The sequence below is a fragment of the Myodes glareolus genome, chromosome 1 (assembly GCF_982192425.1).
Source record: "Myodes glareolus chromosome 1, mMyoGla1.1, whole genome shotgun sequence".
In the NCBI taxonomy this organism is placed as follows: Eukaryota; Metazoa; Chordata; class Mammalia; order Rodentia; family Cricetidae; genus Myodes; species Myodes glareolus.
Window position 1 is genome coordinate 127,040,696 of NC_142026.1, and position 16,475 is coordinate 127,057,170.

The 16,475-nt window shown below is 40.9% G+C and overlaps 1 protein-coding gene across 1 annotated transcript; it reads right to left on the reverse strand.

Annotated features, from left to right (window-relative positions):
• Positions 1–354: 354 nt before the first annotated feature.
• On the reverse strand, positions 355–15,932 carry LOC125390609 (retinoic acid early-inducible protein 1-epsilon-like). The gene is made up of 5 exons (XM_048419673.3): positions 15,807–15,932; positions 8,266–8,514; positions 7,405–7,671; positions 6,609–6,769; positions 355–3,222 (listed from the first exon to the last, which is right to left on the reverse strand). Exons 1-4 carry the CDS (start codon positions 15,886–15,888, stop codon positions 6,636–6,638), a joined length of 732 nt encoding a protein of 243 aa, XP_048275630.3. The 5' UTR covers positions 15,889–15,932; the 3' UTR covers positions 355–3,222; positions 6,609–6,635.
• Between the last annotated feature and the right edge of the window lie 543 nt (positions 15,933–16,475).

Sequence of the window (16,475 nt, forward strand, 5' to 3'; positions counted from 1 at the left end):
AATTTTAGCTACGTACTTTTTTATTTCAAGAGGGAAGAATCAGGGCACTATCAAAATCTGAACAAAGCAAAACTAAACTCCAACTATAAATAACTCAGTAGTCAATGTTTGGAATCCATTCATAACCGTCTAGAATCTTCCAAACAGGTTGAGTCACATCTCCAGCTCTGTCCCCCCACCCCCAGCATACATAACTTGTCCTCTAGACTTCAGGGATGGGGTTAGGTGTCTTTGATTTGATGTGTTTGTTCCTCACCTCCAGGTAGATGCTATGTGGTGTGTTTACATGAAAAAGACCATTGCGCAAAGGATTTATTTAAACTGACTGGTAAGTAAGCAAGAGACCATGAAAGCTTAGTTCATTTTTTTTTAATTCAGAAGATACAAACAAATCTAACATATTGGATTATTTTAAATTTATAAAGAAAAATGGAAATATCAGTGGAAATATCAGCATCATACAAACAACATCACCACATTATTGCAGCAAAGTGTGAAAAAGCACATTAAGCAAGGACAGGGAAAGACTAGATAATACTGTGAGTCTGAACCTACTTTGTAAAAGAGAAAACAGGATGAAGTTTTCAGGTTCTCATTGCTTCAATAAAAAGAAGCCTAAATCACAGCAGGAATTTAACAAAGCCTGGAAACAGCCAAGAAAGAGATGGTGATGGCTCCATGAAGGCGCAGAGACGCATTTCTGATGGAGAGCATGTGCTTACGGGTCAGAAGGATTTCATGATAAATTAATTTCATCCTAAATGATTGTTAAAAGATCATGAAAAAAACAGAAGCTTTCGTATGTCACAAGTTGTGACAGTTAATTTAAAATGGTATGGATGTTTAAAAACGCTTATTTTAAAAAAATAAAAAAAATAAAATAAAACAAACAAAAAAAACCGCTTATTTAATTGCATTTATGCTCGTCAAGATAACTGCTTGTTATTTCTTCTGTGATTGTTAGAACTTAAACTTCTCAATAATGGGGGTCTTATCTGAAGCATGATTGATTTAAAATTTGTCTTTGTCAACATTTATTATCAGAAGTGTTTGATCTTTTGGTATCGTGACACAAAATGATCTAAATAATTCAGACTTGGCAACCTACATGAGTCACCATACAGTTCACTGATCTAAAAATCTTTGTGAAACTGTCCCATAATATTTTACTAAAGTCCCTGAATTTGATTTGGCCACATTTAGGGTATCCCGGGCCGTGAGGTGTTCACTCCTGAAAGTGATATAACAAATTAAACCACTATCTGCTTCTCATGTTTGGGGTAACTGACTTTCTGAGATTTCTAGAAATCCAAAACAATGAGGATCAAGGGTTAGACTGACAGCCAATATGTTCATCTTCCCTCCAGGTTGGCCATGTCCAGGGTGGAGGACAATGGGACTGCTCTAAAGGAATCTCATAGCTTCAGAGAGGCTATGGAGACCCTGGAGTTTGAGTTTTGGGTCATGCCACACTAAAAAACCCTTTGACCATCAGACGGCAAAGAGTGGAGACATGGCTCCTAAAACTCTCCAACCCCTAAAAGTAGCCCCTAAAGAGATACAACTGCCTACAAGAAAAAGAAGCTGTTGGCTCTCTCTATGCTCTCAGACACTTGCTAAAAATGTGCAACTAAAAATAATATAAAATTAAAAGTCTACCAGCTGCACACAGTATTCTCACCATGACTTGGTTCAGCTGGAAGAACTGAAGGTCCCAACGCGCTCTGAATACTAATTAATCGTCATTTATGATCCTGAATTGTCTATCAACTATCTGATGCCTTCACACTAGCCTTTTTCTTCGTACTGATCTCTCACTAGAGGCAGAGATTCCTTTGTCTCAGTACATCACTGGGACAGACGGTCACGGCTCTCACTGAATACTAGGATAAGGACAGCTCCATCTCTGACTCCGTGTGTTCAGGATAAACTCCAGTTATTAAACAGGTGATTGAGTTAATCTTAAATTTCTTCCACAGGATGCAAGGCCATGGGAGATGTCTGGACCAGCTCCTCTCAGGCTCTCCTCATCTCCCTAACTGTGATTAGGTTATGAGACCTGTATCTGTGGGTTCGTCTGACGAGAGGTAATAGCGCTGCGCCTACAGAGGCTCAAACAGATCATTCCTGAGAGTCTCTTGTGGCTTTTTTATTAATTCTTTCTGTGCATGTTTGATGCAACATATCATCAAACACATCCAGACCCTAACGAGTAACCGTAATCTGAGGTCCTTATGTCAAGTTATGAACCCCTCACGGTGCTACGAAACTCATCTAAGAAGATATGCGCTGTCCCCTTTTCGTATGAACGTATAACTGGCCCAGAAGACAAGGCCAGGTAATATCTCGTAACTAGTATTTACAGCCCCCGTTTCCTCTCAGTAGTACTGCCTCATGAGAATTCACTGGCTGTGTTCTGGTCCACAGTGTCTATCATTCTCATGTGTGCATATACACATGTGTGTCTGCTCGTTCACATATTTGTTCCTATGGAGACAGAGCTTTAACTCTGGGTGTCATTCCTCAGCCATGAGCTCTGTGTTTTGATCCAGTCTGTTCCGGAACTCATCAATTCCACTAGTCTGGCTGATGAGGAATTCCCAGGTATGCTATTCTCTCTCTATCCCCTACACTGGGTTTATAAGTGTGTGTTACCATGGTGTACATGGGTTCTGGGGAGCGAACTCAGGTCCTCATGCTTGTGAGAGCAAGCACTCTAGGACTGAGCTATCTCTTTCTAACTCATTCCTCACTAAAATGTTCATATCAGTTCTGATCTGCAGAATGTGTCTGTGCCAAATGAGGAGTCATTCGGCCTTTGCACTGTTCTCAGAAAGGCGCCAACTGTTGCCTGTAAAATAGAGACACCCAGGGCAAGTCACTGTTTTGTACAGTGAGAAGTAATTTGGAGCCTGGCCCAGCTTGACCTCCACAAAGCTATCAGGAAGGAATGAGAAAGGAAAAGAAGCAAAGCAAGAAGAAGCCCCTGATGGCAACAATGTTGACTCAGATGCCCTGGTGAGTGAGGCTCCCAGACCATCGCTCTCAGGGTTTCCCACCATGTTGATCAGAAGTCACCAGTACAGGTTTTGGAGATGTCATCAGAAATATGTTTGCTTGGTTTGCTGAAGATGTCGCAGGCAATGTTCAAGAGTCACCCAACACAGCTGGTGATGAAGACTGGAGATCTGTCTACAGAGGAGGAGGAGCAGCAGGGAGCACCTATTGACAAAAAGGGTGTGAATTACAGTGGGCTCCTGGGCATCCACTTACAGCATCCCACTCTCCTTCATTTCTGACACTCCCCAACATTACAGACCATAGAACTCAGTCCCATATCCTTTTTCTGTTTCATCTTTTCCTTCTAGATTTTTATGTCACTTTAAGCTCTGCTATGATAAGACTTCCGATATTTCTGGGCTATATATGCATTTAAAAATATATTGCAAATAAAAATTAGCAAACTTTAAAAAAACAACAAATAGAAAAGACCAGCAAAATATGGCTGTATTTCTGTCTTTGCTGGCCTTTTAACTTTCCATTTATTTATTTATTTATTTATTTATTTATTTATTTATTTGTGAAAACAAGACTTTGTTTTACAGTTAAAGCTTGCCTTTAACTTACTATATAATCTATGACATGCTCGAACGCTTGAAGCAATTCTCTTGCCTCAGTTTTTCATGTATTGGAATTGTAGGCTGACCAAATATCCAGGTACAGTTAAAGTTTCTTTTATGCAATAGAGTTATTCCAAAATAATTATATTGACATGTCAACTGATATTAGATGTGAATCTTTTTACCACTCTATACTTGCAGGGAAAATTTTAGATCATATTGAAATACTTAGGACATTGACAATTGTCTGAAGTTTCTGTGTTGCCTGGTCCTTCAGTCATTCAGTCCCAAAGAATCACAGAGAGACCTACATCAATTATAAACTGATTGGCCCAGTATCTCAGGCTCTTCTTATTAATTAATTCTTATAACTTATATTAACCCATAATTCTTGTATATGTTAGCCATGTGGCTTGGTACCCTTTTCAGTTTGGCAGTCACACCTTTCTTCCTCTGCAGCTGGATCAGGACTGCATACTGAAACTTCCTTCTTCCCAGAATTCTCGTTGCCCCACCTCTATTTTTTGCCTGGTATCCCTTCCTTTACTTCCTGTCTGACTACTGGCCAATCAGCATTTTATTAAAATACAATTGACAGGGTACAGACCATTGTTCCACAGACAATCTTCTTCACAGTCCTGTATTCTCTTCAAAGATTTATTGATTTGTTAATTTATTATGTGTACAATGTTCCACCTACACATAGAGCTGCACCCAGAAATGGGTGCCAGATTCCTTTATAGATGGTCGTCAGTCAACACCATATAGTTTCTGGGTTGAACTCAAGATCTCTGGAAGAGCAGCCAGTACTCTTAACTTCTGTGCTGTCTCTCCAGCCACGAGGAAGAAGGATGTAAACTATCTTATTTGTGTTTTGCACTGATTCCATGTTAAGGTCACATTTAAGTGATAGTTGGTTAAATAAAACATATTGCTAAGGCAAGAAACAAAGTTGCTCTAAGTTTTCAGATGCTCACTATCAGACATGAATCTCAATGCTTTTTTAAAAAAAATAGTTATGTTTTTGTTTTATGTGCATATTTGTGCTTGTGAGTGTATTTCCGTGCAACACATTTAAACAGGAACACATAGACACTGAAAGAGTGGCTCTGACTTCCTGGACCTGGAGTTACATGTGACTGTACCCTGCCCTGTGTGTGCTGGGAATTGAACCTGGGTCCTCTACAAGAGTAGTAAGTGTTGCTAATAGATGAGCTATTACTCTAGCTTCCAAAGACAAAATTCTGAAAAATTTTTATGTGCATCCTCACCATGTGCTCATTCATACTTCACACATGTCCATGTCTTTAGGTAAAAAAACTGAATTTTAAACACCCATGGACAAAACTGATAAACTGCCTTGAGAAATGACTTTATTAAGCGCCTTTGCAATGTACTGAAAATCCCTCTGTATTGGGTAAACTGTGGACCTGTGTCCTTCTGGTCACCCTGCTGTGAAGCAGCACATCATAACTTCTAGACATTTCTGCTGTGACACCAACAGGCTCAAACTATGAGACCTTTGCCAGAGAAACAGACTTTAGAGGCTGGACTGTGGAAATGAGAATGACGTGACACTCTTCAGCTTCACTGAGGCTGAGGGTGACAAGTGGGCTACGGGAGAGGGGTGTGACCCACGCAGGAGGTGCTAGATCTGAACTTGGGGTGGTCCTTTACGTTTCTGTCTGTAGACAGCTATATCTACTTCATCCTTTCTGTGAAAGAATCTAGAGCAAGCTAATTTATTTTTTACATCATCTCATTCTTGTGGTGTTTGGTGAGTTAGCACAGTTGGCTGTGGTTTCTGCCCATCAGTGACAACAGAGAAAAAGGAGTGTGGTCCCACTCAACTATGATAAATACATCCCCTTAAATAAAAGTCACCACCACCCCAATTACATCTTACACGGCGAGACGGTGGGAGGCTGAGTGCTGTGGGCAGTCCTAACTAACTGTGAGCTAATATCTCTTACAAACTGTTCATAAGTGCTAAGTAGATACAAGGCAAGCGTCTCTCTCCAAAGAGCATGGTAGGAGGTCATGCAAGTGAGGCTTTAGGGAGCTTGTTTCATTCAGTTGTTGGCTACTCTTGGTGTCTGAGCAGAAGCTATGTATTGGGCTGCCAGATAGACTATCAACAGACTTCAATTTGGGGTCCGGGAATATGGCTTAATTGGTAAGAGAACCTGCTATGCAAGCATGAGAACCTGATTTCAATTTCCAAAGCCCAGGCAAAAGCTGGTGGTGAGTGGGTGTGCCTGTAATTTCAGGGATACAGGAGGTACAAGCAGGAGGATCAGTAGAGCCTAAGGGCTGCAGGCCCAGCTTCAGGTCAGCAAGAGACCTTGTCGCATGGGCAGTATGGTGGATTTTTTTGGTAATCTCTATTGTGCATATGGGGGCATACAAAATGCACAGATGCATATAACACACACACACACACACACACACACACACACACACACACACAGAATAAAGTTTGAAGGAAAAAAGTCAGACTGCAATCAAAGATTGCTCTAAGAATTTCTGTTTCTCCTGGTGTAGGGCATACACCTCAGGTGCTATATACCTTCTATGACATTAAAGAACATAATGTCATCCTCAGAAAGCAAAGAGATATTAATCAATGTCTTGAGGGAACCTTTTCTTAGATTATGAGGAGGCAACACCCCATTCCAGTTTTTCTTAGGTCTTGTTTGCATCCTTGGTTGAGGAATTCTGTGTCACCTCAGGGGAATGTTACCATTTTAAACCTCCTGTGACTACATACTTATGCTGATTCTCCTGACCTCCTATACCTCAACAATAGTCACCTCCTAATTTTTGTGGAGTGAGGTTCAAGACTAAGAAGTGGCATTCATTATTCAAGTGGAAAGAGAGTCACTGTGGTGAACAGTGTCTTGGGTGTGTCCATTGGGACTACTCTCCTACATCTTTACCAGACTAATACTACCAAAAATAGGAGTGAGAGCCCAAGCTGCTCCTTACCTTCTTGGGTGCCAAAGTTCTCCATAATCATGCCAAAACAACGACTAGGAAGCTGATTCCCACGATGATACACACTGCAATACATGGAGACTGGGTAGTAGAAGAAGAAAGTGGGGTCGCAGATGGAAGCCGGGTGGTATCTAGGATCTTTGATATTGATCCTATAAAAACATTAGGGAAAATATGGATAAAGCTGAAAACGAACCGCTATGAGCAACTTCTCTCTCTCTAGGCATCCCTAGAGACTCCTGTGTGATATCTATTTTACTAGATCTTACATAGAGAAAGGACTAGGATGTGTGTGTAAGATGTCCATACAGAGTTTATTTCATTGCCAAAGAAAGCAAATATCTATCAAACAATGTGACCGATTTACTGTGGGTAGAACTTTCTGGATGTAAGGTCAGTTGGTGGTGTTTAGTTGTGCCAGGGAAAGATAGTGAAGTCTTTCACTTGATGTGGAGCTGTTGGAAGGACAGCTATAAGTGAGGAAAAAAGGGTTAGCATTTATAGGGATGCCTACAGACTTAAGGATCATGAGCAGGCCATGTAGTGTCTGGCCATTGATTAATAGAAATGGCAAACATTGGCAGTTGAGATGGGGGAGAGACATCCCTGTGGTCATCACTGACTCCCCAGGCAGGAAGACTATCAAGAAATCACTTAGTCTATCAAATCATCCATTATGCACACATACTGATGTCTACTTAGGGAAGTCAACAGACTTTTCAAGAGAACAGTGATGCCTTTCCCACCCTGTGGAGGTTTCCTTGTGTTAATCCACCTAAGTTCTTACTTGGCATTTCCTTCCAGTGCTTTAAGAATTCCTTGAGGCAGTGTGGGGAATCTCCCATGGAGAACACTGCTAAAAGTTGTTCTAGTTCTCTGTTAGTCTTCCATTTCTCCATGTTACCTCTGGCTTCATCATGCATCACTCCCCAAGCCTTGTTCTTTGGAATAAAGTAGAAGAAATACTGTCCATCCATGCTGAACTTCCAGGAGGAATCAGTGAGTTGTCCATTTTTATATTGGGATTCCATGGTGACCTGCAAGGTGTGATGGCCTGGAAATGACACACAAAACCATCATCTTCTACCCTTATAGACCCTCCAAGGTCAAGTCTTTCTCCACACACTTAGGGACCTGGATTCTTTCCTCCCCTGGCTTCCAATTTCTTACCCATAGGTTACCTAGTACTTCTAGGTTGTGTCAACATTAAGTTCTTTTTACAAATCCTCAGCAGTTTCTTTCCCACAAGTGCTCTGCCCTGTTTCTTCTTTCCTTTATTCTTTCTTCCTTCCTTTCTTCCTTCCTCCCTCCCTCCCTCCCTCCCTCCCTCCCTTCCTTCCTTCCTTCCTTCTTTCCTTCCTTCCTTCCTGTCTTTCTCTTTCTTATTTTCTTTCTTTTTTGCTGGTTTGTTTGTTTGGGTTTTTTGTTTGTTTTTATTTTGTTTTTTTTTTTCAAGACAGTTTTTCTCTGTGTAACCCTGCCTGTTCTAAAACTTTCTGTGTAGACCAGGCTGGTCTGAATTTAAAGATTCTTCTTGTCTATGGCTCTGGAGTATTGGAATTAAGGGCATGTGCTGCCACCATCACCCAATATGCCCTTCTTGTTTCTTATTGATAACTTCTATCTTTACATCCTGCCCCATTCTTACCCATGGTCTTGTCTGCTTCTTGTTCCATGTTAAGTATCTGCTTTCTCATCTCTTCTCCAATGTCTTTCTGATGTTGGCTGAAATCTGTACATGTTTTGGTGTTATATATCACATTTCCATGGTCACCCAAAGGTGTGAATTTATTGTCCTTATACTGAAGGATAGGTTCTCCATTCACTGAGCACTGCCCTTTAAACCAGGGTGTGGAACGAGCCTTGATAGTGAAGTTGAGACAAATATAGTATGTATCTGTGAGAAAAAAAAACACAAGGTGGTAAGGTCCAAAGAGAGAGAGAGCGAGCAGAGGATCACAGGACTCATGTTCTGTAAACCTAGACTCTTGCATAGGTACACTGGTTGGGAAAGCTCAATTCTGAGTTCTGGATAACCTTCACCTGCCTTAGTCTGGCATGATGATCTGGCACTACCATGAACCCCTAGGATGTATACAGTGTCACCAGTAGGACCTGCCTGACAACCCCTTGAAATATCTTTGTCTAATAAATACCTAGGTAGAAAATAAACCAACTAGTATCTGTGCTTCTGGGGCTTCAAACCTGGCTGATGAGAGAATGCCTTTTACAGTAAGAAAGAGGTATCAAGGATGCATGATAAATTCATCACAGGTCTTAAGTGTTCAGGAGAGGTTTCCTGGGGAAAGGCTACAAATAGCCTAGATGGAGAGAGGCTGCCACACTCACATTACCTAGTACCTGTCTTGGTGCCCTTGATATGAGCACTGGACCTTTAGGGTCCTCTCTAGTTCAATCACAGATTTAAGAGTTATGTATGTGGCTATAGCCTGTATGAAGTCACAATTTCCATGTCCTGCCTAGCCAAATCTAAGACTAATAGGAGTAGAGGAAGGGCAATCCCAACTTAAAGAATCAGAACGTATTTCCAACAAAATCACAGGGAAAAAAAAAAAAAAGCTTTCCTAACTTAAAAAAGGAGATGCCCATATAGGTATAAGAAGTATACAGAGCACCAAATAGAGTGGACCAGAAAAGAAAGTCTTCTCACCATATAAAAATCAAAACACTAAATTTACAGTACAAAGAAAGAATATTAAAAGCTACAAGGCAAAAAGACCAATTAACATATAAAGACAAACATATTAGAATTACAACTGGGCCAAAAGGGCCTAGACAGATTTGCTGCAGACTCTAAGAGACCAGAGAAGTCAGTTCAGATTACTATACTCAACAATTTTTTTAATCACCACAGACAGCGAAAATAAGATATTCCATGATAAAGTCAAATTTTAACAATATCTATTTACTAATCCAACACATCTGAGGGTACTAGATGGAAAACTCTAACCTAAGGAAGTTAAATACACCAGTGAAAACATAGGAAATAAATAATACCACCCCAGAAATCCAAGAGAAGGAAAACACACACATACACATACACACAAACACACACACACATACACATACACACACACATACACACAAACACACACACAAACACACACATACACACAAACACACACACATACACACACACAAATACACACACAAACACACACACAAACACACACATGATGGAGGAGGGTTATCTGTCTATTGTGTTATTTTCATTGGTCAATAAAGAGACTGCCTTGGCCCCTTGATAGGACAGAAAATTAGGTAGGCGGAGTAAACAGAACAAAATGCTGGGAAGAGGGCTATGAGCCAGACGCCATGGAGCCAGCCACCAGGTCAGACATGCTGAATCTTTCCTGGTAAGCCACACCTCGTGGTGCTACCACGAGATTGTTAGAAATGGGTTAATATCAAGATATGAGAGTTAGTCAGTAACTAACTCTCTAGAGATAATGGGCCAGGCAGTGCTTAAATGAATACAATTTGTGTGTTGTTATTTCTGGGACTAAGCTAGCCATGCGGGAGCCGGGTGAGGCGAAAAGCAGGCCTGCCCGCAGCCCCTCACTACAGATGGCGCCAACGTGGATAACTGAATCCACAGAAAGCTTGAGAAAGTTTGGGAAAGAATAGAGTGAAGCATGTTTTCTTGGTGGCAGCAATTTCTCGGGTCTGCTCTGCTTGCTAGAGGCAAGCAATGCTTTCATTTAAGAGAGGTTTCCTGACTCAGCTTTAGCTGCAAAACTTTGTAGCTCATTGAGAGGTCCTGCCGTGAAACACTTAAATGGTATTGATGAAAAGCTGAACGCATGCTTTTCGGTTTTCAGTCGTAGCAGGAAAAATGCTGTGCTGTTTTAAAATGCCGGTTTTCTGGGCCGTCCTGCCAGGGCAAACTCTGACTCTTTCAGGCAGGCAGTCCGACTGAGTGTGGTCTGTGAGCAGAATGCTGCAGCTTGCTTGCTGGCAAGGACCTTGAAACGGCATAGAGTTGTGGCAGTGAACACAGCTCTGGCTGATACCTCAGCCATGATGATGGAAAGCAAAATAATGGGCTGGATCTAGCTGTCAAAGCCACGGCTTTAGTCCTACCGATATTGCTTGGTAAATTAAAGGCTCATGTGGTCAGAAAAAGAGATATACAGTAAAGAGAGATTCAAAGAGGAAGAAAACCTCTAAACATTTTACAGTGTGTTAAAAATATATATGCAGGCTAAAAGTTAAAGTTCTTAATGTAAAAAAAGGAAGAAAGAGAGTAGTTGGGTGTGGTGGTACACACCTAAATCCCAATGCCTGGGAGGCAGAGGCATATTGACCTCTGTAACTTCAAGGGGTAGAGGTAGATTGACCTCTGTGACTTCAAGGTGTGGTAGCACACACCTTTAATCCCAATGCCTGGGAGGCAGAGACAGAAGGATCTCTGAGTTCAAGGTGTGGTAGCACAGGCCTTTAATCCCAGCACTGGGGAGCAGAGACAGACAGGTCTCTGAGTTCAAGGACAGCCTGGTCTACAGAGTTATTCCAGGACAAAGATATACAGAGAACCTGTCTCAAAAAGTAAAAGTAAAAATAAAAGAAATAGAGGTTAAAATAAAGCCACATAGAGATGGAAAATACACAGAGAATCTTGATACTGTGTGTTATTCTGCTCTCTTTGAATTGTTTGAATGCTGAGGAAGGAGCAACAGCTGCTAAAAGATATTTGTTTATAAATGCTGCTGAACTAATCCAAGATAGATATTTTGAAAATACCTTGACTTCAGAATTTGGATCTAAGGATATGATACTTTGGAAAGGAGGTTCTTCTTTTGTTTTCACAGAGGATGAGACCCTGTGGATTGCTTCTATCCCAATATGGTATGATAGACCACGCCCTCCTGAAAGGTTTCTGTGAACACCCTCAAAAAATTATTTCACTCAACTGCCGACTGAGATGAACCTGGCAGACAGGTTATACCATGAAAGACCTGATTAACTGCGCCCATATACAGCAGGAAGAAGTTTGGAGAGAAATAACTACGCCCATATTCCCAAATATTGTTTATAAATGTTCTTTTACATTAAAAGGGGGATATGATATAGATATGAATAATTTCATTGGTATGGATTTTAAGGTCAATTTTGTTATATGTATATATATTTCTGATCTTGATTGATGTATTGTGATTGTATAGTTCATTTAAAAATGCAATGTATAATTAAAAATATAGGTTGTTAATGGATAATCATCGATAATAGTCAAGCTTGTAGTAATGTTAGTTTGATTTTGTAGATGTGCATAGATATATTTCAGAGAGACATTCTTCATATCTTTCAAAGACTACAGAACATAGCATTTAATGTTTTAATAACTTAGGACAATGAGACATGTCTGCTCCTGGCAGCACCAATCTACTTCAAGAGGAAGATGGGCATCGAAGAGGCTCCTTATGGAGTTGGTTAGCCATTTGGGCAGGAAACTGCTCTTGCCTGGACTGTTATATAAACTGGACACAGAGAACCCGCAGAGAGAGGACTGCTGAACTTGCCTAAAGGTGAGATGATCTTTCGGGGTTCCTGATTCATGAAAGAGTCTGCGAGACATTCTGCAGGACACAGCAGATAGTGATTGAATTGCCTTTGAAATTTCCTGCTTCATGGAAATGTCTCTGGATATTATGGGCCTGAAGGCCGAAGATGGGTGCCCCAACGATACAGAGGAACTTTGGGTGACTGTCCAGGCAGCGAGATGTCTCTGTCATTTCTAGAGTTTTGGAAGTTGCTTACTTCATGCTTACTTAGGTAATATATCCTTCTGGAGTCTTTGATGGAGTTAAAGAATGGATAGTCGTAGTTATAGTTTTCCATTATTATGATAAAGATATAGTTATAAATATTGTGACTGTAATTCTTGCTTGATAACTGTTTTGTTATGTGTAATTTTACTATGTTAAAATGAAAGCCTTTCTTTTTTGTTTAAACAGAAAAAGGGGAAATGATGGAGGAGGGTTATCTGTCTATTGTGTTATTTTCATTGGTCAATAAAGAGACTGCCTTGGCCCCTTGATAGGACAGAAAATTAGGTAGGCGGAGTAAACAGAACAAAATGCTGGGAAGAGGGCTATGAGCCAGACGCCATGGAGCCAGCCACCAGGTCAGACATGCTGAATCTTTCCTGGTAAGCCACACCTCGTGGTGCTACCACGAGATTGTTAGAAATGGGTTAATATCAAGATATGAGAGTTAGTCAGTAACTAACTCTCTAGAGATAATGGGCCAGGCAGTGCTTAAATGAATACAATTTGTGTGTTGTTATTTCTGGGACTAAGCTAGCCATGCGGGAGCCGGGTGAGGCGAAAAGCAGGCCTGCCCGCAGCCCCTTACTACACACACACACATACAAACACACACACATACACACAAACACACACACATACACACACAAACACACACACATACACACAAACACACACACATACACACACACAAACACACATACACACAAACACACACACATACACACACACAAACACATACACACACAAACACACACATATACACATACACACAAACACACACACATACACACACACAAACACAGACAAACACACACACAAACACACACACACATATACAGAAACACACACACACATACACACACACATACACACACACACACACACCACTGTGGCCACAACTACCACCACCACCAATAGCAACAACAAAATAACAGGAATCAACAATCATAGGTAACTAATATCTCCAATATCAAAGATGTCAATTCCCCAATTAAAAGACACAAATTAATTTAATGGATGTGAAAACAGGATTTATTCTTCTGCTGTACCCAAGAAATATGCCTCAACATCAAGCATCAAGCAAAGACGTTAACTCATGGTAAGTGGTTAGAAAAGATATTATAAGAAAATGGACCTAAAACGTTAGTGGGTATAACTATTTTAATATCTAACAAAATAGGTTTCAAACCAAAACTAATCAAAAGAGATAGACACTAAGTTTTCATCAAAGGCAAAATCCACCAAGATAACATTTCAATTCTTAACATTTATGCCCCAAACATAAGGGCACTCAAGTTTGTAAAAGAAACACCACTACAGTTTAAATCACAAATTGACCTTCACACACTGATAATGGGAGACTCCAATACCACAAACTTTTACCAATGGCAGGTCAAACAGATCTAGAGATGTCAAACAGACATAGAGATGCTGGAGCTAACAGACGCTATCAACCAAATGGACCTACCAGAAATTACAGAACATTTCACCCAAACACAAAGGAATGAACCTTCTTCACTGGACCTCTTGAAACTTTCACCAAAATTAACCACATACTTGGACATAAATTGAGTCTCAACAGATGTAAGAAAATTGAAATAACTCCCTGTATCTTATCAGACCATCACAGATTAAAGTGAGTTATCATCAAAAACAGAAACAAGACAAAACTTGGAAACCCAGTTAGAAAACTGAACTGCTCTCTACTGGATCACAATCCTAGACCTGGAAGGAGTGGGGAGGGACTTGAATTTCCCACAGGGCAGGAAACCCTGACTGCTCTTAGGACTGGAGAGGGAGGAGGAGAGGGAGGAGGGGGAGTGGGAGGGTATTGGGAGGAGGGGAGGAAGAGGAAATTTTTATAAAGAAAATATAAAAAATAAAAATAAATAAAAATAAAAAACCTACTGCTGTTAAAAAAAAAAAGTGGGCCAAGGCAGAAATAAGAAAGAATTTAAAGACTTCCTAGAATCCAATGAAAGTGAATACATGCCCAAATGCACAGGACAAAATAAAAGAAGTAAAAAGAGAAAAGGTCATAGCACCAAAGGCCTACATAAAGAAATTGGGGAGATCCCAAAACAGCAATTTAACAGTACACCAGAAAGTTCTAGAACATAAAGAAGCAAACTCACCCAAGAAAAGTAAACTACAAGAAAAAGACAAACTGGGAGCTCAAATCAATAAAACAGAGACAAAGAGAACAATATAAAGAATCAATGAAAGAAAGAGTTGGCTCTTTGAGAAAATCAGCAAGATAGACAAACTTTATCCAAACTAAAAGTCAAAGAAGGAATTTCCAAACTAACAAAATTAGAAATGAAAAGGGGGACATAACAACAAACACCAGAGAAATCCAGAGAATCGTAGAGGTATACTTAAAAAACTGTGCTCCACCAAGTTGGAAAATCTAAAAGAAATGATTAACCTTCTCCATAGGGACCACTTACCAAAGTTAAATCAAGATCAGATAAACAATTTAAATAGACCTACAACCTCTAGTGAAAGAGAAGCAATCTCTAAAAGTCTCCTAAACAAACAAACAAGCAAGCAAGCAAAAAAGTTCAGGGTCATGTTGTTTTAGTTCAGAATTCTACCAGTCTTTTCAAGAAGAGTTAGAGCAATAATCTTCAAATTATTCCACAAAATAGAAACAAAAGGAACATTGCCCAATTCATTTTATCCTGATACTCAAATCATATAAAAACCCAGCAAAGAAAATCACAGACGAATGCCCCTTTGAACATAGATGCAAAAATACCTAATAAAATATTTGTAGACTGAATTCAAGAGCACAACAAAAATATCATCCACCACAATCAAGTAGGCTTCATACTAGAGATGCAGGAATGATTCAATATACAAAAATAAATAATTGTAATCCACTGTATAAACAAAGTGAATGAAAAATGTCATGTACTTGATCATCTCATTAGAGACAGGAAAAACTCTGACAAAATCCAACACCCCTTCATGAGAACAGTCCTGGACAGTTTAGAAATATAAGGGACTAAGCTAAACATAATCAAAGCAATAAAAAAGCTGGTTGCATGTGCTGTGATCTTTTATTAAAGCACACCGAGAAGTTCAAAAGCAAAGAGCCCAGAGAATGCCTGAGAGTTAGTTTGGGGACAGAAGGAAAGGGCTAGGGGGAGGGCAAGAAGGAACTTTGGGACTCTATAAGGAGTCTTGAGCTGAGGAAACCCTGTCTTCCCACACTGTGCCTCTGTGATTCCCCTCCCAATCTGATCCTGGAACTCACTGGCTAGCCCAAAACACAGTTAACTCGCTGCCACCCCGTTCTCCAATGTCGGAAGGAACCCAGAAACTCACAAACTACATGCGCCCCTCAGCCAAGTTAAACTCTAGGCGCTGTTCCCATTGAATCCCCAGAACTCACCACCCAGTTCTGCACACAGACAGAAAGGCAGCAGAGTGAGAAGCAGGATCAGGTGGAGCTTGGTGGCTGCCGCCAGCTCCATGGTTTCTTCCCTAGACTCAGGTGCGATGCAATGCGAACTCTCTGGAACGCTGTGATGAAGTGAGCTGTCTCGACAAAGGCTCAGTCACTCTCTTCTGATTGCCCCGCCCACAGGAAGTTTTCGAAACTTCTGGCAGTGAGGTATTTCTCTTCTTAGGGGTGGCCAAATCAAGTTCTTGGTTTCCACTTTCTGAGTCACTCCACAGTCTGTGTTGGCTGGTCCTATGCCCTTGTCTGCTGCAGTGTAACCCCTCCCTTGGTTCAAGTCAGGAGTGCTGGGGGTGGAGCAGCAAGAGGGCCTGGGGTGAGGTGAGGAACTAGCAGCAGGGGCTCCAGGCTTCTGAGTTCCTAACACCCAGATTCCTCAAAGAGCTCACTCAGCAGCCATGTCCTGGGGGACCCTCTGCAGTAAACCTGGACAGAAGGCAAAGAAAGTGGCCACTTGGGGTGCATCCAGAAATGGAAGTAACCCAGGCCAAACAAGTTTTGTCTTTGTGGGGGTTTCCCCGAACCCCTCCCCCTGCACCTTATGTTCATGCCTCTTGCCCCTGGCCTAGGAATCCTTTCTACTCCTCTCTGGCTGCAGCA

What these genes read in the sequence shown, in the direction of transcription:
- LOC125390609 (XM_048419673.3), bottom strand. Translation starts at nt 15,888, where the DNA reads ATGGAGCTGGCGGCAGCCACCAAGCTCCACCTGATCCTGCTTCTCACT. An exon ending in AGAAGCAGACAAGACCATGG is followed by an intron (nt 7,672 to 8,265) that starts GTAAGAATGGGG and finishes TGTCATTTCCAG; the next exon opens with GCCATCACACCTTGCAGGTC. An exon ending in GCACTGGAAGGAAATGCCAA is followed by an intron (nt 6,770 to 7,404) that starts GTAAGAACTTAG and finishes ATGTTTTTATAG; the next exon opens with GATCAATATCAAAGATCCTA.